At 45.9% G+C, this 25,904-nt stretch overlaps 2 protein-coding genes across 12 annotated transcripts in view; one reads left to right on the plus strand and one right to left on the minus strand.

Moving 5' to 3' along the window:
- The first annotated feature begins 2,619 nt into the window (after nt 1-2,619).
- Nucleotides 2,620-15,098, plus strand: SLC35A1 (solute carrier family 35 member A1). Its single transcript, XM_084514335.1, has 8 exons — nt 2,620-2,783; nt 4,305-4,482; nt 8,050-8,209; nt 8,435-8,587; nt 8,987-9,053; nt 12,549-12,725; nt 13,114-13,248; nt 14,535-15,098. The coding sequence occupies exons 1-8, from the start codon at nt 2,768-2,770 to the stop codon at nt 14,663-14,665; spliced, it is 1,017 nt and encodes a 338-aa protein (XP_084370461.1). The 5' UTR covers nt 2,620-2,767; the 3' UTR covers nt 14,666-15,098.
- RARS2 (arginyl-tRNA synthetase 2, mitochondrial) overlaps nt 3,561-25,904 on the minus strand; it is a 48,742-nt gene continuing 26,398 nt past the window's right edge. For 5 of the 11 annotated variants that reach the window (XM_084514324.1, XM_084514334.1, XM_084514333.1 and 2 more), the window contains 7 exons: nt 24,814-24,938; nt 21,220-21,287; nt 21,037-21,146; nt 20,365-20,460; nt 18,753-18,827; nt 17,797-17,860; nt 16,538-16,671 (listed from right to left, as the gene is read on the minus strand). In XM_084514324.1, coding sequence (XP_084370450.1) covers nt 16,585-16,671; nt 17,797-17,860; nt 18,753-18,827; nt 20,365-20,460; nt 21,037-21,146; nt 21,220-21,287; nt 24,814-24,938 — 625 coding nt within the window. In that variant the 3' untranslated portion in view covers nt 16,538-16,584. Of the gene's footprint in view, nt 4,021-9,059; nt 10,620-13,275; nt 13,833-16,537; nt 16,672-17,796; nt 17,861-18,752; nt 18,828-20,364; nt 20,461-21,036; nt 21,147-21,219; nt 21,288-24,813; nt 24,939-25,904 lie in introns of those variants that run through there. The other 6 variants (XM_084514327.1, XM_084514328.1, XM_084514330.1 and 3 more) reach the window with 6 other exon arrangements.

Below are 25,904 nucleotides of genomic sequence, written 5' to 3' on the forward strand. Positions count from 1 at the left end.
ATTCCAGGAGCAGTTGACTTACTTTATTTGTCTTACCTGCTAGGGCTGCTGAATGGCATTAAGAGATAGAAATGAAGAGCCTGAAACACACAGAGTTTAAAAAGCAATTTAGAGTGGACATGTGCCTGAAAACTTTAACTTAAACTAACATTTAAATGTGTAGAGTGGGTCTGAGATTTTCTTGGTGTTCTAATACGACTGCTTGTTGAAACACTACAATTAAGAGACGTGGCTTTGGTACATGAAAACCAAAACGTTAGACTCACTGCTTTTATGAGATGCAGGGCCAATCCCGCAGCTCCTAGAGGCATAATGCTCAGTGGTGTGAAGTAAAACTGATCCCGAGAGAGTCACCCAGATGTCACAGCTCTACCCGCAGAGCGTAATTGCCCAGAAGGTAAAAGCAGTGAGATGAAATCGGGTTGGGTTCTTGGGCCTGGCCGTTCGTGCTGCTGTTAAGGGCTTTGCAAGTAATGGGCCTGATGAGCAGAGGCTGGGGCAGGGGGCTGAATCTGTCTGGGATGGCTCTGGCAGCCATGTGAGGTGTCCAATAATTTCTGTGTTTGTTGGCTAAAATGTGTGCTTCCCAGCACACAGCAAACAATAGGAACTCGAGGCATCGTTTCACTTATGTTTAGAAAAACTAAAGCACAACAGGAAAAGGTTTTTATCTCTGTTTCACTGTGGTGCTGAAATATGTGCCAGGTCTGTTAAGCTCAACAGCAGCTATTATTTCTCTTTGTGAAAAGCTGAATCAGTTGAGCTTTAAAATCTTCTCAGACGAAGCAGGGAATACATTAAAGCAGAAATGCTTTTCACAACAACAAAAAGCTCCACCAGTTATTTTCTGCAAATTATCCTGATGCACCTGTGGGACCGTGTGGGATTGGCTCAGGTTTGTAACTCTCCTTTTGGTCAGGTGCGCCATGGTGCATCGTATTTTCCTGGGCCACTGGCACACCAGCTTGTGATAATGAAGTGTGGAGATATGAGCTGCTATGTGGCTTTCCTGTGGTACGGTGCAGGGTAACTTTCTCTTTTTGTGTAACTGTCCAAGGTGTATTTGGCTTCACTTTTAAAAAGTTAAACATCTGGGGAAGGGAAGGGAAGGAAAGGAAAGGAAAGGAAAGGAAAGGAAAGGAAAGGAAAGGAAAGGATCAGTAGCAGCCAGATATGCTGCTTCTCCAGGTTTTTCAATGATGAGCTGGCACTGATTTTCAGATTTATTAATAAATACATGAGTGCTATTACTTGCAGCTTTTTTAATTCAGAGAAGATAGCCCATTGATGCTTAATGCAGTACTTTTTGTTCTGTACATTTTTATCATCATTTGCTTTGAACCTTTTATGTTGAAGTTCTTACCTCGGACCAATAAGCTGGTATTTTAAGAATATATAAATACACTTATATAAAAGAAAATTGATGAGTGAAAATCCTTTTTATTCTTTTACATCTGTGGAAGCTATGGCAGTGTTGTGAAATAGTGGGGAATATGTGCAATTTCAGATTTGACAAAGCAGAAACATGTCAGCATGGAAAAGTTTACTACTGGCAGCGACAGAGGTGTGTGAGATTGTTGCTTCCTGGGTGTTACTGCCATTAAAATAGTACAGGGACAAAAAAAGGAGAGATTATTTTTCAGAATGTCTTTATTAATGTGGAAGGGGAGACAATTTTCAGTCCATGCCCATTTGAACGTGAGCTTGTCTTTATTTCAATCTCCACTTCTTTTCAGCAGCTCTTCCTGGTGCAGTGGTGAGTGTGCTTGTGATGGAAAGATGAGGCAAGACCTAGCCTTGTAGGAAGAGACTGTGCAAGTAACAGTGTATACGTGCAGTAAATACAAAGTAGAAAACAACATTCACGTTGTAATAGCACCGTTAGTAAAACCACTGTTTTGTGCTGCTGTGGGCTTCCCTCTTGCCATAACCTTTGTGGAGAGGGCCCTGCCACACACCTTGCAGCATCCAGCTCTCCTTTTGGTGCTTTCATTTTGTATCGGGACGAAGGGGTGTGCTGGTGTGAGGGGATGGAGTCCAGTGGGCATGGGTGCTCCATTTTGTGCCAGGGGAGTTTTAGGTTAGATGTTAGGAAGAACTTCTTCACTGAAAGGGTTGTGAGGCATTGGAACAGGCTGCCCAGGGAAGTGGTGGAGTCACCATCCCTGGAAGTCTTCAAAAGACGTTTAGATGTAGAGCTTAGGGAAATGGTTTAGTGGGGACCGTTAGCGTTAGGTCAGAGGTTGGACTCGATGATCTTGAGGTCTCTTCCAACCTAGAAATTCTGTGATTTGCCTGTCCGCACTTGGCACCAGTGGGACCGCAGCTCACCGCAAGGAGCACAGCGAGTTGCTTGAACACCACTTTTGACAAAGAGCCGAGAAAACGAGAGTTTTGAGGAAGGAACCGGGGCTGAGGGGAGCTGAGGGGGGCGCTGAGGGGAGCCCCGCGGGGCAGCCCCGCGCCGTGAGGCGATTCTCCTGCCTCCCACCCCTCCACCCGGGGCTTCCCTCAGCCTAGCACCACCTCCCCGACACACTTCGCACTCCGTTGCTCTTTCCGTGTATTTATTCCATGATTTAAGGCACCAGGGCGGCCACAGAGCCGGCAACACCCCCCCCACAACCCCCCCCCCCCCCCCCCGCTCCTCCCGCCCTCTGCGGGAGGACGCTGTGGGCGCGGCGCTCCTCCGCCTCCACGGTGCAACGCGGAAGCGGGGCGCTCTAGGCCGGCTCCGCGCTCTCTATGGTGCGATGGGCCCGGCACCATGTCGGCTGCGAGGGGTGAGCGCGCCTCGGGGGGGACGGGACGGGACGGCACCGGGGGTGTGTGTGTGTGTGGGGGGGGGGGGCAGCCCCAGCTCGCCCCCCCCGCGCGGCTGCGGTGGGCGCGCCCGGCTGGTGGGGGGGGAGCGGCGGCGGGCGCGACCACCGCGGGCGCGGGGGGGGGGTGAGGTCTGTGGGGAGGGGGAGCTGCGAGGGCGCCCGCGGCGGGAGGAGGCGGCCGCCATCTTGGGGACCCCCGGGGGCCATTTTGGGGCGGGGGCTGCCCCTTGGGGGACCTTTTGCTGAGTGGGGGCACGCAGCTCGTCCCCCTTTTTATGAGTAGTTATCGTAGGCAAATGCTAAATTTGATTTTGCGTGCCCCTGCTTTGGCGTAATATCTTACAGATTTAAAAAAATGAAATCCCCGCAGTTGCGCTGGTGCCACCGCGGTGCTCACACCCTCCGTCAGGGAGCACACCCGCTATTTACCTGTGTCTGTGCCCTTGGTTCACCTGAGCTAAATACAGCTGGGCTGGGCTCACCTCACCTCCCAGCGGTGCCCTCAAATTCCCCCTTCCCCAACACAAGTCTAAATTTCAAACCATCTGATAGCTGTAAGTCACTTCTGAGCGTCATTACTCCAAAAACTAATTGGCTCTACCTCTGAAAAGTGGCTGCTGAGGCGGGGAGATGTTACCTGTAAGGGAGCGCTAATTTCGGTGGTGAGAGGAGGAGCAGGAGGTTATGCAAGGGAAGGCAGCGCTGGCTGCGAAGAAAAACGAACCAAAGCCTCGCTTGCGCTGGATTCGGCAATTAATTCCCATATTAAGCGAACAAAGTTACTACAAAACTGCCTGGAGCTTATCTGTTAGCTCATCTCCTTATCAGCAAAGGAACATAAACTTCTCCTAACGACACACAGCTTAATTGACACACTCGGAAGACGGCAGACGATGCTTCAAAAGATGCTGCAGAAGCACCAGCGGGCGCCCATGGGGTGCCACAGGGAACGAGGATATTTTACTGCCACCAGGCCTGGGACAGGCCAGCTCCCAAACTGCAAAATAGCATCGGTCTGGGCCACAGCTGTTCCCAGAATTGCAGCAGTGGTCGGGGTAGGGAAGATGCAGGGGCTACACCGATGATAGGCAGTCCTTGTGTGGTTCAGGTTACTCAAATAGACGTAACTTTAGTGTTTTCTCCAATGAACGAGGCGAGGACAGGCTGCCGCTCCAGAGCAAGCACGTACTGTCACCTTAAGGGTAGGGAGGCACAGAAAGACAAATATTAGTCCATGGTTAGTTTTTCTACAACAAAGGATCGCTGTTAGGGCAAGAGGATGGCTTTTTGTCAAACACCTGGAGCTTCTGTACTGTCTTTGTTGAGAAGAGACTTTAAGGTTTATCTTAGACTTTTTGTACAAAACATTTCACAACGCTGTATAGTCTTCGGCACAGTTCTGGGGCTGTAGGACACCCTGCTTCAGTTCTTAAATAAAAGTGAAGGGCGTGCTAAGTTGGTATCTTTGTTTTCTTTCAGAAAATGTCAGCTTACCCTTCAAGTTGTACTGCCTCACTGTGATGACCCTGGTTGTGGCAACGTACACGGTAGCGCTGCGGTACACGAGGACAGTGCAGACAGAGCTCTACTTTTCTACCACAGCCGTGTGCATCACCGAAGTTATCAAGTTGTTCTTGAGCGTGGGCATCTTGGCTCAGTAAGTATGGGGATGCTAATTGGCGTTTTGGGAACGCATCGCCACTTCTAACCCCATGCTCTCAGTTACTGAAGCGCAGATCTGTGTGAATGTGTGGCTGGGTAGCTCAGCTGAAACTGCTTTGTAAACAGCTCAATATTCAGGTGTGTCCTTTCTGCATATTTTCTGTATTCATGTGCTGTCTTACCTTGGTTTCCCCGTGCTGCATCTGTCTTTGGAAGGGCCTGTATTCTCCGGGTTCTTCCAAAGCCCAGCTCTTGCTGTTTTGGCAAAATTTGTTCTTTCAGGGTCTCTGTGTGTCTTTGTGGCTTTTCATACATCAGAGGGCCGTCTGTTTTGTGCTAGAGGATTGCGAAGTCACATGGGGTGCCTCTTTTTCTTCTTTATCAGATCTTTTCTTCTTAACATCAAAAAGGTGGTTTTAGTTGCTTTAGAAATGAGCCAGCATTCGGATTTGTAGGCCTTCTGTTTAACTTTTCATTAAAAACGGCACTGTGGTTCTCACCGGGTTGTGGCCAGAGCACACCTTGACCCAGGCTGCTTTCTGGCGATGTCAGCAGCCCATGTTTGTGAGCAGTGAAGGGGCTGTGGGTTGGTAACTTCTCAGATCTGTGGGACCCAGACCCCTCGCAGCCTTCCAGCAGGGTAAGCGGTGCGAATGGTCGTTTCTGACTGAAATAATTAAAAAGTCAGTTACTTTTGTCTCAGGAGTTTTTTAGGACAGCCCTGCAGGGCCAAAAATCCGTGTAGCCTGCCACCTGGCCCTTGCCAGTAGCCAGCAGTGGACACTTAGGAGCAAGAGGGCAAGCACAGGCTGCGCTTCCCCTGCTTGCTGGCAGATGCTCGTGGATTCCCAGCCTGGAGGCTGCGGGTGTGCTGTGGCTGCAGCCTGTGATGATCCTGCCCTCCGCATGACTGTCTGGGTTCCTTCTGAACTGCCAGTCCCTGTTGTGCCTGTGAAATGGGTTCTGCAATATAATTACACAGTATATATGGAAAAAGTGCTTCTTTTATGAACACTTTCACTGTATTCTGTCATCATGTATTGAAAAACATCATGAATAACCTTTCCTTCCTTATATTTACCACCCTTGTTTTCACATCTCTGCAGATCCTTTTTTTCTTTTCACTGCTCATTTCTTTCCTAAGCCAGGTGTTTTATCTAATTTCTTTCTGTGATCGTCCTGGTGCCCTTCTTGACAGCATCCCGTGTGAATCAGGATCCCGAGCTGCATGCAGCACTCAAGGTGTGAACGTGCTGTGGCATTACGCAGAGAGGGAACGGTGCAGAAAGCGCCCGGCTGGGTGTCAGATCCTCTCCTAAGGATCCCTGACAGCTCCTTTCTCTGAGCACAGCTGAGCCTTTGCTGCCCTGATAACTGAGCTGTTCCTCGGGTGGCAGAAGACCTGATGAGTTCTGTTGGGTGTAGTGCGGGGCCCTTTCAGCAATGGCTGAAAGTTTTCTCTTGGACACCACATACAGTTTAGTATAATCAGCAAGTTTTGCCGATATCCCAGTAACCTTCCATTTTAGATCACCTACAAACACGGCAAACAGCGCGAGTTCCACCATGGCTTTCCTGCAGCGTCTGCCTGACGGCTTCCTCCAGTTTTAGACTTCCATCCTGCCAAGGCAAGGTGCCTTTGTAGCTTAATTGCCAGTTAAAAGATAAAATACAATTATTTGCTCGGTACGGTTGGATACGTTTCACTACCTTGTCCTTCTGAAGCAGCCAGTACTGCGTGCTACAACATACAGGATCCTGAAGTATGACACCCGGGCTGTTCCGGCTGCTGAATTTGTTTTCTTGCACATTTCTTCTGTTATGCCTTCCTTGTGTTTACCTTTTGGGTTTCTCCTGCAAAGCATATTGAAGGAGTGAATGAACGCCAACAGATTTCCTTTCCAAAAGGAAGCTTACAATGGTTGAGGCTGTGTAATTATTTATTCAGCCGTACTGTTACAGGAAAGGACTCAACTTCTCACATTTATTTGAAGTCCAGCTCACCCTTTGGCAATTACAACATCCAGATTCTTAGATGGTACTTAGTTTCTTAGCAGTGGATAAAGAAAAGTTCATTTGCAAACCCTAGTTTTAGCTTTGGCTTTTTTAACAGCTGAGTATTTCCGTTGCAGAACTGATTCTTACGGGTATCCATCAACTGTTCAGACCAATGTAGAAACAGAATACATGTTTAAGTCAAATGTAGATAAACATCAGGAATGCTGAATTCAAGCTAAATGATTTTTATTTATTTTCTTATTTATTTTGCTGTGTACATCTTTGGGCAGCTTATTTTGCAGTACAAGCTATACACAGAGGCTTTTTCTGAAATTCTTTTCTGCATAGATGTGCCCTTTGTACTGACCTCAGCTTTCGGTTCGAGATTCTTGGTAGCACGTGCTTCAGAAAGAGAACCCACCCAGAGATGAGCTACCACGCAGTACATCTCCTTCTCAACAGCTGAAGTGGAAGAGCTGCCTGCTGGGCAGCTGTTACTCTTCACTGCAGGACGCCATGCCTGAATCCGTGGGCACCAGCCCACTGAGAGTTGCTGCTCTCATCTCACTTCGGGCATGCGATCAGCTAAGTCACCGAGCATGTTTTGGGACAGAATAAGGTACAGGCTAAGTATTAATTTCGTGTTCATCAGCCTACCTTAGTATTGACAGATAGAAGCCATGACCATGTGATATCTTCTGACTTCTTACTATCACCGAGCAGAGCTCTCTCAATGTGCTAATTACACTTTATTTACAACTGGACATCTGGAAGAGCAGCACTTCAGCCCAGCTGTACCTGGGTGATTACCTGGTGCTCAGTGTTTTCTTCTGCATCTTATCTCCCAATGCCAGGCAATAAAAGTTCTTTGGGAAATAAGTTCTCTGGAGAATAAATAAACCGACAACTCTGCCTATAATGTCAGTGACTCATAGTGCTTTGTGCAATTAGCCGTAGTGCACTGGCATGAACTCTTCCTCCTCCTTGTTCTACAAACGTTGTTGTATCAGTGCTTGGCCCGTGGCCAGACGTGTCTTGCAGAAGACAGCTCTGTGACGTGCTCAGTGTCAGCAAGTCTGTCCCACGCAAAGTTTCCCCGAAAGTTTGGAAAGAGGGGGGCATCAAGAATTGGGGAATATGCAGGAGTGAGGTGGTTGATGAAGGAGCCTGGGACAGAGGGTGCTGATTTTGCACAGGAGGAGTTTGGGGTAGGTAGCTGGTGTACGTTTGTAGGAAGAAAGAATTTGGGATGTGGGTGGAAATGTGGGAAGTTGATTTTCTGGGGCGCTGAAGAGGATGTGAGCCGTTTGTATGGGTGTGCAAGGGAAGCAAAAAGGAGTGTTAAATTTAAGAGCAGTGACACATTTCCATCGCTGGCTCTCGTGCACGCGGTAACTGATAACATCACTGATTTTTCCCACTAATTCTCTCCTTTGATGAGCAGAAGGTAAGATGATTACTAAGAACACATTTTCAGCCATCCCAACAGATTTGTTGATTTGTTTTCCGTTTTCAAATATCAGCTCAGGATGGCTCCCAGCTACATTATTGCTTTATTTTGCAGAGAATCTGGAAGCCTGTCAAGGCTAATAGCATCTCTGAAAGAAAATGTATTTGGAAGTCCCAAGGAATTGCTCAAATTAAGTGTTCCATCTTTGGTGTACGCTCTCCAAAACAACATGGCTTTCGTGGCTCTTAGCAACTTGGATGCGGCAGTCTACCAGGTAAGGCACATTTTTGTGAGCAACTGATCCATAAATATATTTCTCTTCATAGTTTTGTGAGGCGTGCATGTTAGCTACCTGTTCGCCCAGGCACTGGAAATGGTACACCACCGCCAAGTTCTGTAGGGAATCGACAAATATAAGATGTTACTCGTCGTTCTGTCGTTGAATTTCCTGTGTGCTTGTTTGGGAGGAATTTGTACAGCCACGTGTTCGTGCCTCTAGGTGACGTACCAGCTGAAGATCCCCTGCACAGCTCTGTGCACAGTCCTCATGCTGAAGCGTTCCCTCAGCAAACTGCAGTGGTTCTCGGTCTTCATGCTGTGTGGCGGTGTTACCCTCGTGCAGTGGGAGCCTGCTCAGGCTACCAAAGTACAGGTGAGAGTCTCCATTTTGCCATTTCTCGAAGAATAAACCGCCTTGCACTGTGCATTTCACTTCACAGCACCTTGGACTTCAGGTAATGTCTCGTAGCTTCCACCCAGCAGTACCCATTTCCTCTCTCCAACCACCTCACCTGCACCGCAAACACTGGCTCCATCGTTTGTGTTCGGATTTGTTGTATACCCGTGCAGACAGGCTTGCAGCATTGCTCCGCGCCACGGTCAGCTTGTCATGACTACGCCGAGCTAATCTGCGGGGCAGCTCTAGCAAATCAAATCTGTACCGTAATGAAATGCTACCGAATGTGATGCGCTTAATGAAATAGCCCTGGCGTGGGGGCTTTGTAAACGGCTGCGGTGTTGTATCCGTTTAACACAACGCTCCATGTTGCAGGTGGAGCAGAATCCGTGGCTGGGGTTTGGAGCGATTGCTGTCGCTGTGCTGTGTTCAGGATTTGCAGGTACGGTATTGCTTCCACATGCAGTTCATGCCAAAATGACTGATATTTCGTGACATTTCAAACAGAAAGTTCTCCGTTTTGTACCTTCTGTGCTGATAGGGTCTGGGCATGGCATCATCTGCATGACCTGCACTTCACATTGATGGGCAGCACAAAGCTGCACCAGGGGAGGTTTGGACCAGACATCAGGAAACATTTTGTTAGCACCAGGGTGGTCAGGCACAGGAACAGGCTTCCCAGCGAGGTGGCTGATGCCCCAGGCCTGTCAGTGCTCAAGAGGCACTTGGACAACGCCCTCGTTAACGTGCTGTAACTCCTGGTTAGCCTGGAGTGGTCAGGCAGCTGGATTTAATAGTCTGTGTAGGTCCCCGCCAACAGAACTGTTCAATTCTGTGCTACTCGTTAGCTATCTTTGTTGATTAGAAGATAAATGAGGACTTTATCCCCTCTGCCTGTAATTACCTTATGCTCGCAGTAATTACAAACCAGATTCGCGACGTGATTGCTCCAGTTGTAAAAACAAATGGCTGGGAGCACGTACTGTTGGTTTGACGTGATGCAACGTGGAAGGCTGTTTTGCAAGTGGAAGGAAGCGCCCTTTGAATGCCTAGAATAGTGTGAAGGGAACCTCCAGAATGACCCAGTCAGCACAGCTCATTTATGTCCCTCAATTTTATAAGTTAATTTTACAGTGAATGGCTCTGTTTTGGTGATCCAATGAAAAATTCGCCTTTTTTTTTTTTTAAAGGGGAACTGAGCCACTTTATTCTTGTGGCAGCTCAGCCCCAAAATCCACATTGCCATGGTCATAGGTGGTAAATCTCCCCCTGCATCTCAATGTGGGAGAGAGGAAGCTGGGTAGCAGGAAGCCTGGATAAGCTATGTGATGCTTTTGTTATGTTACTTTCAAGCAGCTTTTCCTCGCAACAGTCATTTTTCTCTGGCTCCTGTAGGAGGAGATCAGAATTGGAGGACAAATGAGCTGGTGCTAAGAAATAAGGAAATGCAATTACTACTTTATTTGAAATTTGGCTCACAGGGGCATGTTTTCCTGGCTGCAGATTGGATTCTCCCCTCTCCCTCTGTAAGGAAAGGAGTAATCACTGACCTCTGGTGCCGTACAATCATGCAGGAATCATCTTGTGCTGTGCATACCTGCTTGGTACTTGTGGAAATCCTTCTAGCTAGCAGGTGGGAAAAGGAGAAGGGTGAGGTTTTTGTTTGGTGTCTTTTCACTGAAACGGGCATTTTGAATTAGAAACAGGAAATAAGGCTTTGTAGATCTCAAGCAGCTTTTCCTGGAAGGTTCAAAACTTACTCATTTCCACAGACGCTCCCAAGCCATGAGACAATGTACAGCATTCACAGCGAAGCCTTCAGAGCCTTGTAACGCCCTCACGATGTGGGTGGATAGCTCTGCCCCTGCAAATCCTGACCTTTTGAAGGGCTGGAGAGGGCTGCTCTAGAGGATTAGAGACCCATGCGGCTTTCTTCTCCAGCCGAAGGGTTGCAGCTGGGGTGTTTCCTCCCAGTGATTCCTCGCTGACAGCCGTAGCTTTGAGGCAGCTGGGAAGACAGGAGATTTCATCCACGCAGCCTCTTGTGCCCTTGAGGCTTTACATGTTGAAAACATAAGTCCTATCCAGACTCCTTTCCTCTTTCTACTTCCTTCCCCCGCCCACAAAATGAATTAGTTATTCTTGGCATTGAACCTTCAATTTCTGGACTGACCATATTAACTGTTTTATGTTATTCAGCAAAGTCCAAAAAGTTAGGTGGTTTTGTCCCTCGGAGATGGAAAAAAGCTTTCTTCAAACCCCTTTTCCTGTGATAATTTGCAAAGGTTTGGGGGCACAACAATGCTTATAAAAGCGTTTTAAACAAATACCTAATGGCAGAGCCCTTGTGACTTGAAACATTACTAAAGAATTTCTCCTAAACAGTACATTTTCTTTCCTAGCACAGTGATTTTTATGCATTTTCAGAACTGACAGCATCATGTCATTGCCCTACTTACTGTTTTCTTAGCTTATTAATAGTTTATAAACATGGGTCATGCTCAGCCAAGTTTCTGGTAAATTGATTCTATCTGCTTGTGCTCCCTGGGTCTTCTCAGCGGGCACAGAACTCGAGATAGACTGCTGTGGGTTCTTCGAAGCACTACAGTCATTAACAAGACTAGTTTTTTGTTTATATTGTTGATTAGACTTTTAAAATAGTTTTCATGTAAAACAGTATTCCCTTGTTTGCTTTTATAATTTAAACACCTGAAATATACATGTGTTCTCTAGGTAATTGATTCACCGTATGTCCTCACTGTACTGTATTATAAATTATAAATTGCATTTTTCATGAGCAAAAGAGCGAACTCAGTCATTTCAGGAGGAAGAACGGATGTCTAGGGTGTCTGACCCATAGGTCTTTTCGCTGTGCTTTGTCACTTGGTGTACTTCTCCCTTATCTTTTCAAGGATCTTGGGCGATGTTAATGAGCAATAAACACTTAATCAGTAGGACTCATGCCAGGAAGTGTGGTCACACAACTCTTCTCACACAAATGGCTGAGAAGATGTCTGAATGCTGTGAAACGTCTCTGTTTTGGACTGCAGAGGAAATTCCAGATACGAGCAGAGCCCTGGGAGCAGTAGTTAGAGGCAGCTAACGATGGCCTTGTCAAATGGAGGCTGTTGAGTCTGACACACACCTCCTGAGTCACGGAAAAGTAGATGTGGAATTTCAGTAATGCAGGATAAAAAGTCAAACATGCTGGTCAGCGTGGCACCGTGAAACAGAGCTTTAGATTAGCATGAATTCCTTTTTCCTCAAAAACAGCCTGTAGTTTCAATTAGCGGAAAGCAGAGGTTTTGGTTCGCTCTTACAATCTTTGAAGCTGTGATTTCAGAACATGTCTGCGCTCTGAACTCAAGGTTTCCAAAGGAATTCTCAGTCTCCGTACTGAGGTAACAAAGTTCCCCTTTTGTAGGAGGCTGGATATTGTGTTGCTGTTATTTGATTTCGTTTTATTTTCTTCATTTTTATTTTTTTTCACTTCTAAATATCCTGATGGAGGAACAAATTGGTCGACACTGTACTGAAATGCATAAATAGTGTCCTGGGGATAAAATACCAGGTGCCAAGGTGAAATGCTTTTTCTTCTGGTGTAAATTGCAGAGGAGAAACTGTGTTGGTATCAGAAGTCTGGGAAAACTAAACATAAACGAGGAATAGTTTAACAATGAAGCTCATCAACAATCACAATGACTGTAAAGAGAAACAGAATCTATTTTTGATGTTATGTACACCTGCTCCAGAAGACGTACATTAGCAGGACGTGTTGATGGGACTTCTGCTTTGGGAATTTCTGTGAAATGTACAATTCTGGAAGACAAGAGGATTCCAGTAGTCGTGTCTAGCTTTAAAGCACCATGAGCTGGGAATCACCAAGGTTGATGCTTTGTTCATCTTATAAAAAACTTTTTTTTTTTTCTTTTTTTAGGAGTTTATTTTGAGAAGGTATTAAAGAGTTCAGATACATCCCTGTGGGTGAGGAACATCCAGATGTACTTATCAGGGATTGCAGTGACTTTATTTGGTGTGTACGTGTCAGATGGAGCCCAGGTTCTCGAGAAGGGGTTTTTCTACGGCTATACACACTACGTCTGGTTTGTCATCCGTAAGTATCTCATGGTTTTATGGTCAGGTTATGTTGTTTTGCTTTTTTTAACTTTTGGTGTAACTGGTTGTGTGAACCTACAAATACAGTTTGACCCACTGTTTCTTACTGTGTTTTTTCTAATACTGTTGTCTTGAAAATTATTAGTTTATTCAACTTAAAATCGTGCTTAAAGAATATTCCAAATAACTGAGCAGCAGGTAGAGCATCTTCAAATGAGTCACATCTGATCTAGTAGATGCCATTGTAGATGTGCCACTTTGATACACGTTGTGTTAGATCACCAAGTAGGATGATGTCGCCCAAACAAGGAGTGGGGTAAAATGCATGGCTCTAAAGAGGAACCTGCTGCACCTTTGCTAACAGACAGGTGCTGTCTGCTTTCCAGTTCTCGCCAGCGTAGGCGGCCTCTACACATCTGTAGTCGTGAAGTACACGGACAACATCATGAAAGGATTTTCTGCAGCAGCAGCCATCGTTCTTTCTACCGTGGCATCGGTCATCCTCTTTGGCCTCCAGTTAAGTAAGTGCCTTTTTGCCACCTGATCTGACTGTAGGACAGGTTTCCATCCTTGGTAGCAGACTGTACACCAAGGCAATCACTTGTGCCTCCTTTGAATGTTTCTGTTTTTAACTTAGCCTTCTCCAGGAGTGCTGTGCATCAGTGTATAATCTGTGTTGTGTTCCGTAAGGTACCCGACCATCCTCTGCTTTCACAGGCATTCATGATTTGGTCTTGTAGAGGCATCCTATAACTTCACAGGGAAAGGGTCTTTCCAGTTGAAACAGCTTACTGATTTATACAGCTCTGCTCATGAATTGCTTCCTAATGCAGTTCAGTATGCAAATTGTTGGAGCTGTTTTCCTGAGAGAGCTGTCGGTAAGGTACCCTTTCGTGCTGGTTTTAATAGAGCCAGTGCCAAATTAATTCCTCATCTAATTCTGGGAGGGCTTCACCACATCCTGTTAGGTTATACCTGCTGCTGCCTTCCTGCTTGCTGTGCCCAGCCATGCACCAGAGCGCATCCCGCAGCCACCAGGGTGAATGCTTCTGAGGGGAAATAGCAAAGTGCTGGGGGCTGCCTGCAGCCACAAAGGATTCTCTCCCTGATAAAGTATCTGATAAAGTATCAAGTAACTCCTGCTCAGTACTTTGGTATGGTTTTTGACTTTCCCACCGTAACCAGAATTTAGAGTTGGGATGGTGTAATGGTTCTGATTTGGTGTAGTGAGGCGAAACTTAACAAAGGTTTGTCTAAGAAAACCATCACAAGCTGAAAAAGAGGGCCTTAAACCAAGTGATGAAAAACAACTGCTTTTAAAAACTCACCTGGGCTGAATGCTTTCCTGCTGTTTGACACAAATCAAACCTGGACTGCTGAGCTTTCTGTGAAAGCCTCACTAACAGTATTTCTCAGGTGTGTCTAAATTTGAAAAGGCAAACGAAATGTGTCATCACAGGCTATGCTATCACATCCACTGTGTCTTTACCTTAGTGCTATTGTAACAAAAGGCTGTCAGAGCACTTCTGGAACTGTAGAGGGTGTTTCACACTTGATTTTCTGACCATCACCACGTTTTTGTGACAGGAAACTAACTGAAATGCTTTTCGGATTGTAAATGCTCAGGAGTTTTCAGTGACAGGGTATGATTTTAGGTTCTGTGAATTAACAGCTTGTTGTCCTGTTTACTTTTGAGTAACGTTAAGACTGTCTGTCAGACATCATCATAATTTATGTAGCTCAGTCTTCTGAAGGTGGTTTCTTCTTTTACAAAGGTGTTCATTTTGAACTCTTTGTTCCCTTGCAGCTACTACCTTTCTGGTGGGTGCTACCCTGGTGTGTATTTCTATTTACTTCTATGGATTCCCTCGGCAAGACACCACAAGAATCCAGCCAGCGGAGACGAAGAGCCCAAAAGAGAGACTTGACAGTGTGTGACATTGTCTTTAAAAATGGACAGACAGGAGGAAAAAATGGACTTTCAAAACTTAAACTACATTTTTTAAAAACCTAGCCTTAGCTAGTTGTGAAATGGTTTAAGTGGGATAGGCTGAAACCAGAAGTTCTTTCTTTTTTACACGAGAAGTTACCCGAGGTTGCGGCTGAGGCTCCGTTACGGCCAGGAGCCGGATGGGTATTTCATGGAAGGCATTACTCAGTCGTGATGGAAAATGAAGAGTCCCAGTTACAAGGAAAAGAGAATGAAGGAACTGAACACTCACCTGTATATAATGTACATAACGGAGGGAAAGTGGGAAATGGGAAATATTGTGTATTTGATAAACTGTTGTGCCCTTTGAGGGCAAAAATGCCCCAAAGCTTCAAACAAATCTATTAAAAAGGGCAACTACTGCCAGCATTTTCTCTTAAACCACTTGGCAATTGCAGTTTGAGTCTCCACAGGGAGTTTCTCTTTTAAATAATACATATCAGATAAACAGAGAACTTTGCTAGAGTTTTTGTGATGGTGTAGCAGTATTTTTTCCTCTATGCACTTGTCTCACTTGTCAGCCACATCTCCCCCAGTAATAAGCACACTTCAAACATCGTTTACCCAGAAGAGATTAGAAGTAACGCTTGCTGTTGGGTTAAAAGTTCATGATGAAAATCTAGTGTTTCTGTTAAGTTGTAGATTCTTTTGCTTTTCAGTTTTATTTTCCACTTGCTGTAGCTGGTGGAGAGCTGGCCTATTCTTTTACAGATTTTCTTAAAACTTGTGCAGGGAGAGACAGGCACGTTGTATCTCCAGCTTGGTATGAACAAGCGTTGGACCAGAGGAATTTCATCTTTACACTTTTTCCCTAAACCTTTTTATGCACAGCAAAGTGATGCTGGAGAACAGTTCCTGTGATGCATGTTAGGCTTCGATTTAATTAGAGTGCCAACTAAAATTCTCTCCCTGCCTCCGGGCATTGCTCAGTTCAACCCTTCAAGGAAAATGCAACTGCATTTAGGGAAAACTGCCTTTGGGGCATTTGTTTAAATCCACAGTGGAGTCAAAAATCAGACTTCGATTTATATCTCGTTTAAATTCCTTCAGACCTGAGCTACCCAGCTGGATTTTACTTCAGCTTGGGGCATGTTAAGCACAGCAATAACAAAATGCTTAAATTTGGTTCCAGTGGGAGAAGGTGCTCCTATCTGCCTTTTGCCAAGCGTTCTGTGCACATAGGATGGAGCACGTCACCGAAGTGCCAAGGCTTTAGGGTCAGGGGGCCCTGTCAGCTATTTCAGAGGCTGGCACTGCCACCGGCGCTGCCTCCTGGTGCTCCACCTCTCTTCAGCAGCGTTGTGGCTGTGAAATTGCCCGGCAGCACCTGCCACGCGGGGCTGCTGAGGGAGTGCCGTGGTTCCTGCTGCACCAGCTGGGCAGCACACCTCCCTTCTCCTTCCTCAGCGGGTCAGAGGAGCAGGACGGGACAGGTTTGGCAGTGGGGCTCGGTGCGTGAAGGTGGGAACGCGATAGGACACACGCAAGAGAAGGGCAGGGTCTGACTGAGTGTGTCCCCACACGGCGCACCTGTCCTGCCACCAGGCATGAGGGCGACGCAGGAAGGGATTTTCATTGCTTAGGGCAGGGCGCTGTAATTCCCCTCCCTCTTCAAAAGGAAGCGTGATGTTTACAAAAGGTAAATCCATAAAATTGCCTTTTATGGGGCCTACCAAGGACACTGCTACTGTCTGGGAGAAAGTGATTACGGCAGCAGTGGCACCCCCAAATGGCGGTGCCATCATGCTCTTCTGCAACAAAACCTTCGAGAGCCAAGTTTGCAGCCTGCATGCACAATGACTGGCAGGAGAGCGTTTATGTTCTCTTGAAAAATACCTTTTTACTAGGAGCTGACATCGCACAGCTGTTACATCCGCGTGACGGGGGTGATGCCGAGGAGTTGCATCCCGCCGCCTAGAACGGAGCGCGCCGCTCGGAAGAGACACAGCCTGGCCTGGAAAACAAGAGCAGGGCTCAGCAAAACCAGAGCAGGTGCTGCTGCAGAGCAGCGAGGAGCTGCCTGGGAGAGGGGAGGACAAATCCACAACCTCATGGCAGCGACCAGAGGGGATGCTCACAGAAGAGCCAGCAACTACGGAAAAGTAAAAACCATTTGTGCACCACAGCGGCAGCACAGGCTGTTAGAGGCCAAGAACGCTGCTGAAATCCTTCCTCTCGCCGGGCACGGACTGGAGGCTGTCAGGGAACTTAACTCGAGGCTGCTCTGAAAATTTCACTTGTCAGTTCCATGACTGGCTGGCTGGGAAGGGCTTACTCCAAAAAAAGTAGCTTTTGAAAGCCATTACTCTAAGATAGGCAGTTCTGTTTTGTTTTGTTTTTACAGGATAAGGAACTGCAATGCTCCTTGTAGCTCGAATTGTCTTAGTTCTCTAGAAGAATGCGTGGAACCATCTTCAAAGGCAGAAAACCTACAGCAACTAAGCTACAGCATGGAGCTTTATCAAGTCCACAGCGCTGTCTCCCCCCACAGCACAGCTCCATGTTTAAATAGGACTTCTTGCCCAAACCAGACAGGGAACTGCTTTTGAAATAGCTTGAAGAACATGAAGGCAGTGCAATTCTTATAGCATTCATAGAGCAGTTACAGGGTCAAACATTGCCTGGGAGATTAGTAGAAAATAGTTTGCGTCGATTTGGAACTGCACATCAACAGCTGTCAGCCTCGCTGCTTTAGCCAGAACGGCAATTTAGACAACTTGGGATGTGTAGGTGGCGAGAGGGAGGAGAGAAATTCACTTCTCTCCTAATCCTCTGCCTTCCCACATAACCACTGAAGGAAAACTGTCAGGAATTAACCAGCGAGTTACAGACTTCAGTATTTCCTTTAAAAGTTCAGAAGGAAAGGTGATGAGAGGAAAAGTAGGGGGGAGTTGTTTTGGTCAGGAGCAGTTTTCCTTATGGTGTTGTGTTCCAGGAAGATGAGGCAGAGCCACGAGCAGCAGCTCCTGGCGTGGTGTCACCCTGTGGGACCGCCTGCCTGCTGGCTCCTTAGCCTGCGGGGGCACATTCTGCTAATTTTGGCAAAGCCCCAAGAGATCGCCCCTCCACTGTGCCATACCTGGGCGAGTTCAGGTGCGCTGCCTTTCACAGGAAGGGTTTTATGCGCCACGGCTGCAAGATGGCTGAAACAGAAAAGGTGGTGAGAAGGAGCAAATCGAGCAAATCGCTCCGCAAGAGCAATCTGCAGGCTACAGAAAGCGGCAGAACTGGAAGAGCCACCACTGCAGCGTGCCACAGTTTTATTTTCTACAGCCTGTCTCACCTGGCTGAGGGTGGTCATGGCTTTCTGGAGCCTGCGTGTTGTCTGGGCATGCCACCAACAGCTTGGTGCTTGTACAAATTGCAGCCTCTCCCCCAGTCCCCAACCAAGCAGATCTGGAAAGATCCCCGAGAGCCACGCAGCCTATCATTGCCAAGGTGCATAAAGTCTTACGCAGTTTTTTCTGACTTGTTAAAGCCTTCCCCGTACACAGACTGTACAGCTTCCTCCAGCAAGCCTACCCGAGAGCTTCACTGTCCTGACACAGGTCCCTGGGGGGACCCTCCCTACGGCGGCTGCGTGCCCAGTTTGACTTTGAGCCATAACATGCTTTTTCCATCTCAACACATAGGCTGAGATCAGTGGCTACAAGGTTTTTGGACAACCTAGCTAAAATTTTGAGATTTGAGAGCATGTTATCAGCTCAAATCTCCTCTTAGAGACGTGGTTAGTCTGTTATGATTTTGGTTTCAGGCACCAGGTTACAGTCAAAGGATTCTTCTTGAAAGCAGCCAGCTTCTTGGGAGGCTCCTGACTCCTTTTTTCCTGGTTCCAACCTTCATCTCAACTACTTATGCTATCATTTGCTACCCTACTTGATATCTTTTCTGCTCCAGAGAGGTCCCACAAATTTACATCTTCCCACTATTTTTCTCTTCAAAGCAGTGCAGATTTAGGGCTGCAAAGCCAGCTTGGGAAGACAGGCACTGCCTGTCCTCCCCGGAGGAGGATGCCGGTATCAGCGATCGCCTTACCAAAGTGTGAGGAGGTAGCTGACTATGTGCTTGGGTTGCAGATCCTGAGAAGATCTATACAGGACCTCATCGTACCTGTGAAGACAGAAAACAACAGCTTGGTGTAAAAATGGTAAGGTGTCCTCAGACAAAAGGCTCACACTTGCTGAAAGCAGAACAAACACAACTGCAGAATTAACCAAAATAGCCGTCTGAGCCGGACCTAAGCCATGTAATTAGCACACAATTGCTTATTTCTTCCTCATTCACGTCTTGTTGGAAAGAGATTGCTTCTGCTCCTCGTCATGCAAACACTGTAGGCTGCAGAGCTTGGAGGGGCACACGATAGCGAAGAGAACACAAAAGCTATATTTGCTCCTGGAACATTATGTCTGGTTTTACATTTCAACACTAATTGTAAGTTCCTAGGAGCAAAAAAACATGTATTAAATAACCAAGGCAGACAAAATAGTCCCTTAGATGCTGCCTTTAATAAATGCAGCTTAGAATTTTAAGTTGCTAAAGGGAATTTTGTAACATTAGAAAAGACAAAAACAAAGTGGGTTTACATAACCCTGGAATAAAACACACTTATGTAAGACAGTATTCAACTGGAAAATGCAAGCAGATTCATGGAAATCCATAGTTTTACTTCATGGGTTCTGCTGTCTGTTCGTGCCTCTTTTTTTCACAGCCCCTAGCAAGTTACCCAGACCTCTCAGGCTGAGCAGATTTCCAAGTGGGGAGTGGGCCTCCTGATCTCCGCTTAGCTTCCAAGCTCATCCCCACCATCACGGCCACGCTGAACTTCCTGGGATCTTCTTCCTTTAACAGCTGGCTGTAGGGGAACTGTGGAGTGAGCTCTGGTAACGAAGTTACCAGAAAGGAAGTTAGACAAACATCTCTTACTGATACTCAGAACTGGCCAGCTAATTTTGAGGGCCAATGTTTCAAGCAGCAGAACCAGAGCCATGGGAAGCAGGCTTCTGACAGCTCAGAAGTGTTTATTATGGAAACTTCTCCAGAAGAATCTATTCTTGGCAACTCACAGGGAGGACAATCATAATTGTTATTCCTGAAATCATGACATGTTCAACTATGAGTTTGTTAGCCACCGACTGCCTGGCCTCACGGATAGCCTAAATACAGCTTCCTGCTGGAAGTAAAGGCCCCAGATGTTTCACCCAGGTTCCATATGCTATTTGGATGGACTCAAAGGCATTTACAACAAGCAGACCTGAAGCTCTCTAAAAATAAGAGCCCCGCAGTGGAGCGACAACCTCTATTTGAAAACGGATGCACACCTGGGATGCAGCAGTCCCTGCAAAGTACCCTGAAATACACTCACCCTGTCAGTTTTCACACACAAGATGGGCAGCTATGCACAAATCTGATAAAGCCCAAGAAAAAAAACACATCTTTTCTGTGAAATAGTTTCACTGGGGAAGTAATATACCATTGGCCTTACCTAGAAGGCTACTGTTGCAGTCATTATGATCCAACAGACAAGCTGCTGCCCAGAATAGCCACTTTTCTCTTATGACTGTGCAATCTGTGTGTCCTCAACAGGCTGGCAGCAAATCAAAACGTTTATTTTAAGGGAACTGGTATTTGCCAAGAAAACCGGACAAACCTGAGAAGATGCTGAAGAACAGAGATGGCATCTGGCTCTTGCAAGCACGATGCATTAACATCAGTTAGCTGCTCATTCCCATGCATCTGTTCTAAACTAAAATGCAAGAATCAAAAACAGGTGCTGAATGAAAACACTTGTTAGCAAAGATGAACAAGAAAAACAGTAATTTGTATTTTGAGAAGAAAGGACAGGGATTTTTTATTTGAGCTGAATGAAATTAATCCATGATTTGCTAGACATTTGGTACCAACAAGCTTAAAAAGGGACTGGCCAAAAAAAAAAAAAAAAAGTTTAAGTTCTGTAACTTGGTGTATTTTATAAGTACTGGCAATTCAGTTTGCACATGAGTTTCCTTAATCCTCATGCCATCATTCCTCATCACTGACACCAACCACACACAAAGGCTGTAGCTAGAACTGTGAAAGTACAGGGACTGTTTAGCTCAGCCCTATAGAAATGAGATGGAAATTTCATTTTAATTGTCTTGCTCTTCTGGGAAGTCCTGGCAATTCCTATTGTAAACTCACACCCCTGCTGAAAGAGTGAACATGTGCCTTATTTAGGGAAGGAGTTAACACTACTATTTAACGCTACTATTGACAAAGCGGTAAGTTAATAAAATTAAAGTAAGTGTCAAAGTGTATTTCTGCATACCAATGTTCCTCTTACCTGTGGAGTCTGGCATGGGTGTACTGCAAGAATACGCCTGTATCTCCACGACTTTGAAGAGCTCGATCCCAGCTGAACTGATAATCAGATGACAGAAGGCCTCGGAAGTCCTGCAACAGGAACTTGATGTTACCTAGGTATGGATCTCCATCTCCATTTATAGCTTTGCACATTCAGGCTCACCTGAATTATTAGTGCCGCAAGACCAACTTTCTCTGCTGTCTCCATAGGGTCTTCTACCTCTTTGGTTGCTGAAAAGGAACAGAGAAAAAGAAATTTCAAGTCCGTAACAGTATAAAGACTTGCTCAGACTTCGAGATGTCAGTAAAACATGAGATCTTTCAGAACTGTGAGCTAGCGAAACAGAAACTGTCAGGATGCATACAGCAAGTCCAAGACAGAAATCTTTCTTCAAATGGGAGATACAGCTGTTTCAGACAGGCTTTTTCCCACTTCCTCTGTTTAATACAGATTTTAAGGCTGGCTCATTACACCAATCTAGACTACTCTGCGTTCCTCTTTGTAATGCAAACAGCCAATCTGTAAAACTAGGGAGAGAATGACAGAGGCGTTTGGGTTTTGTTTAAAAACTCGAAGTGATAGGAAGGCTTAAACAGTCAAAGACAAATTGTTCCAGTGACTAATAGAGCACTCGGCTGCACATTTACAGAGTATTCATGCCTTCCACTGCAGACACCTAAACTGGCTGTACTCAGACAACCTGAGCTGGGTGCTCCAATTTCACTTTTAAGCCACAGGAGGAAACCAGTGCTGTCTGCACACGCAGTCACAGAATCACTTAGATTAAGAGGCACCTCCAGAAGCTGTCTATAAACTCTCCTGCTCAGGCAGGGGCAGCTACAGCGGCCTGCCAGGGCTGTGCCCAGACAGATTTGAAGCATCTTCCCAGATGCAGACTGCACAACCTCTCGACAACCTGCTCCGGCACCCAGTCCCCCTCACAGCAGGGAGGTGTTTCCCGATGTTCAGACGGAGCCTCCCGTGTTTCAGTTTGTGCCCACTGGCTCTTTCTCTGTCACTGGGCTGCCACTTTACTTCTGAAAATGGACTCCAGGATTCGTTGTCCTCAGGGACTGACATAAAGCTGACCAGCCTGTAGCTAACTGGATCCTCCTTCTTGAAGACAGGATGGACACTTGCTTTCTTCTAGTCCTCAGAAACCTCTTCTGATCACAAAGACCTTTCAGAGATGACCAAGAGTGGCCTCAGGCAGCATCAGCCGGCTCCCTCAGCGCTCATAGGTGCAGCCCTGTGCACTTATGGTGCACAGTTCAGTCTGTTCAAATGCTCCTTAACCCGATCCTCCTCCTCCAAGGGCAAGTATTTCTTCTTTCAGACTTTGCTTCTGGCCTCAGGACCTGGGTTTCCTGAGAGCACATCTCACCAGAAAAAAGCAAGGTGAAGAAGATACCGAGTGCCTCAGATGGGTGAAGGCAATGTGGAACATCCAAGTTACAAGCCTAAAATTGGTGTGTGAATAATACTTCCGTTGCAGTTCATCTAAATTCATGTTCTTTCACTGGACATTATTAGTTCTTTGATTAAAACCACTTTCCTACAAGGAATCTTCTTCCTGAGCAGACATGACAAGAACCTCTCTAAAGCTCTTCTGATTAAATACTCTGACCTTATGTCTATCACTGCAAAACCTAATTCATCTGGAAGAGTCTAAGAGCTGTGCCCAGCTTTTTTGCAGCTCCTTAATATACTTCAGCAGTATGCTGCTGCGTACAGAAATTCACCGAAGGGGCAGTTTCATTTCCCTTCACACAGGGAAGGTCACAGGGCCAAGCTGGTGCTCCGGTTCATCAGAAGCACAGTGCCCTTGCCTGCATTAACAGCACTTTAAATGCTGGATCTTCAGGGAAATCAGACTTGTGCTTGGACTCACAACCTCGCCTAGGGAAAAAGCTATCCTTCTGATACACATCACCCTTCTAAAACTAATTTTAAACTCAGAGCACAGTGCTCTCTGTCAGGGTCTCCTCCTCCCCTCTTCCAGTTTGTCTCTGCTGAACTGAAAGGAGGATTTTTATGTCTTTGCAATCCAAATTTGCTCCCCTTTAGCAAGGAGCAAGTACATTTTTTGATAGTGGTATATGTGGTCTATTAAATTTGCCAAGTTCAGCTTATGATTTGCTGTCCCAGATGATCTCCCACCAACAGCTGAAGATGCAGAACTGATCTGTTACCTTAAAGCACCACTTAAGTGGAATCAGTTTTGCAGTACAGTTTTAGTACACTTAGATTTCTGTCTTTTACTTTGTTATTTCTTCATGCCAGGTCAGCAAAGCCAACAGAGAGAACTTTAGCAAGGTCATACTACTCATTGTTATTTGCAAAATTTAGAAAGTACTGAATTTTAAAAGTGTGGGGGCAAAGAAATGTCAGACAAATCCATCTAAGACAAAAGTTATGCAGCAAAGGAAGTAGGCATTAGAGAGGATTTTTGTGGACAGCAGGGTTACTGAGATGAGTAGAAAGAAAAAGGATGCCAAAAATGGAAACTTCAGTAGCAGAAGACCTGTGTGAAGCTAACAGCAAAGACAGTTTATACAAGGGTATTTAGCTAACCAGCTTCAATCCCGTATAGGCATGATTTTTAAAGCCAGCACTGGCTGTTAGATGCCCAGCTCCAGCAATCTTTCAGTGACAGCCTGGCATCTCGGTACCACAAGCAAATGTGTAGTATCTTCCACTGTGCATCCAGACACTCTTCAAACACCGAAGGTATCGCTATGAGCAAGGGATTTATGATTTCTAATTTAGGGAAGGGAAGCAAGGCAGGAATTCAAACACAAGGGGAAAAAGTTTTAGAAGCACTGGTAGGATTTAGGATCTAACTGATCTAATGGATAAACTCTGGGGAATGCTGCGGTGCCATCTGAACACATCACTTCCTTTGGCTGTTCTGCTCACTGCTTGTACCCCTGCCATGTCAGTTCAGTCCAGCACAAAAACAAACTGGCTTTGCACTCAGCTGTAATACTGACCTTTAAACTGGAGCTCTGAGATCCGTTCCTCTCTGCAGTAAAACTGACTGCAATAGATGGTCACCCTTCTGTCATTCTGCCCGCCTCCCTCCTCTCTGTCTGCTCTTCAAGCAAAATTGGATGCACACCAAGTTGATCACTGACTCAATTTAGCATGCAACTCTAGAAAGCACAGGAGGGGGCAGCATTTCCCTGGGAACTGCTTGCATCATTATTTGCTTCCAGAGAAAACAACTCCGCAGCCTCAGGTATAGGCAAACGTGCCCTTCAGCAGGCTGCTGCAGACCTGTGACCTCCTGGGGACTCTGGAAACAGTCCTGAGGCTGGGAGGATGGCGAGGCAGTAGCTGCAGACAAGGTACGGTCAATCGTGCCAGAGAAAACTGTCAGAGCTACAAATCCTTTGGATGAAATCTATTGTTCCCTGAACTCCAGCCCCAGCTCTACTATTGACTGGTCTGCCCCTCCAGAAAAAGCAATCAATGGCTGTCCCCCAAGGGCAAGTACATCCTTTCCAGTGCAAGAGCATGATGAAATAATTCCTCTGAATGCTAAGATTTGCAAGTCTGTAATTTAGGGAGGTTCACAGAGTTGCAAAGGATTATTATCGTGTTGTTTGAGTTATGGTAGATAGGAAAAGCACACAGGTCAGAGCACATTGCTATGATTAGTCTGATTCAGGGGAATGTAAAAGGCAGAAAAGACAACAGGTTTCTGATCACACAGAACATCAGAAGAAATGAATAAGACCTGAAATAGCTAACTTTTTGCAGAAGCCATGTTTTGTAACATCCTCGAACGAACTTCATCTAAAACATCTTCCAGGAAAACAACTTCTCCTCTCCGCGTCTTCATCCCTTGAACTAGCCCAAAGGACACATGCTGGCACCTGTGTGAACAAGCAGCAGGACCTAAAATTACATTTTAATCAGCAGAAATGTTTGCAGTGTTTGTTTAGAGCTGGGTTCTGACCAGGAAACAGCAGTAACAGCTGAATAAATAGTGCTCCAATGTGGGAAGCTGGGTGATATTATCAGTAACTCTCATTTTGGCAACCAAAACTCCATACATATTATATAATGAGAAAATTATGAGCAGAACTATGATAACCTGCTCATTTGTGCGCTCCTGGGAACCTCTCCTGCTACTAGCTTTAGTACAGAGGGCTCAACGCAATAAATTGATGAGAGGCAGGATGTCGACAGATCAAATTACTGTGGCAACACAAACCTGTTAATAAGATTAGAGAGGGAGTCATAATAACTCTATTGTGGCCACATTAAACTAAAAGTGTAATTAATCATCACTAATAATAAAACATTCTCTGCTTCTGCTCACACTAATCCCAAGCATTATCCTGGATCCATAACCTAAGGTAATTTTAGTGCAACTGTAAGGAGTGTGGAAGGAGGCAGGCTAATATTCCTGAAGGCTAAAATCCTATATTTAACTACAAAAGGCATGCAGTCTGTCAGAGAGGAATATGATTTAGTCTGCAGATCCGTTATTGACCTTTGCTCAGCTTGCTAACAAGGTCGCTAATCAAAATGAGTAACAGTGGGGATACATTTCCCTGCAATAGATATTTCAGGCCTGGAGCATGATTCAAACTCAGATTCGGATCAGTCCTAAAATATCATACTTCACGAAGCAATAATTTAACAAGGGATCATACAATATCCCAGAAGCTATGCCGTAAAGTCTCTGAAAGACTATTTTCCTTTCTCTCATTTTTATATCAAGCAGTTACGGAAGACCCCAAAAAGTGGTGGACAAGGCTACTGGGTTTTGCGTCCTGAACACGTGGTGGTATCTCCGCTTGCAAGGAAAGCAAGAGCAGTTAGAGAATGAAACG

This window comes from Aythya ferina (assembly GCF_964211825.1).
Source record: "Aythya ferina genome assembly, chromosome: 3".
Classification (NCBI taxonomy): Eukaryota; Metazoa; Chordata; class Aves; order Anseriformes; family Anatidae; genus Aythya; species Aythya ferina.

Bases quoted from the DNA above. Each gene is read 5' to 3' on its own strand.
- SLC35A1 (XM_084514335.1), top strand. The intron at 8,588-8,986 runs GTGAGAGTCTCC...TCCATGTTGCAG, and splicing joins CTCAGGCTACCAAAGTACAG to GTGGAGCAGAATCCGTGGCT. The intron at 12,726-13,113 runs GTAAGTATCTCA...TCTGCTTTCCAG, and splicing joins CTACGTCTGGTTTGTCATCC to TTCTCGCCAGCGTAGGCGGC.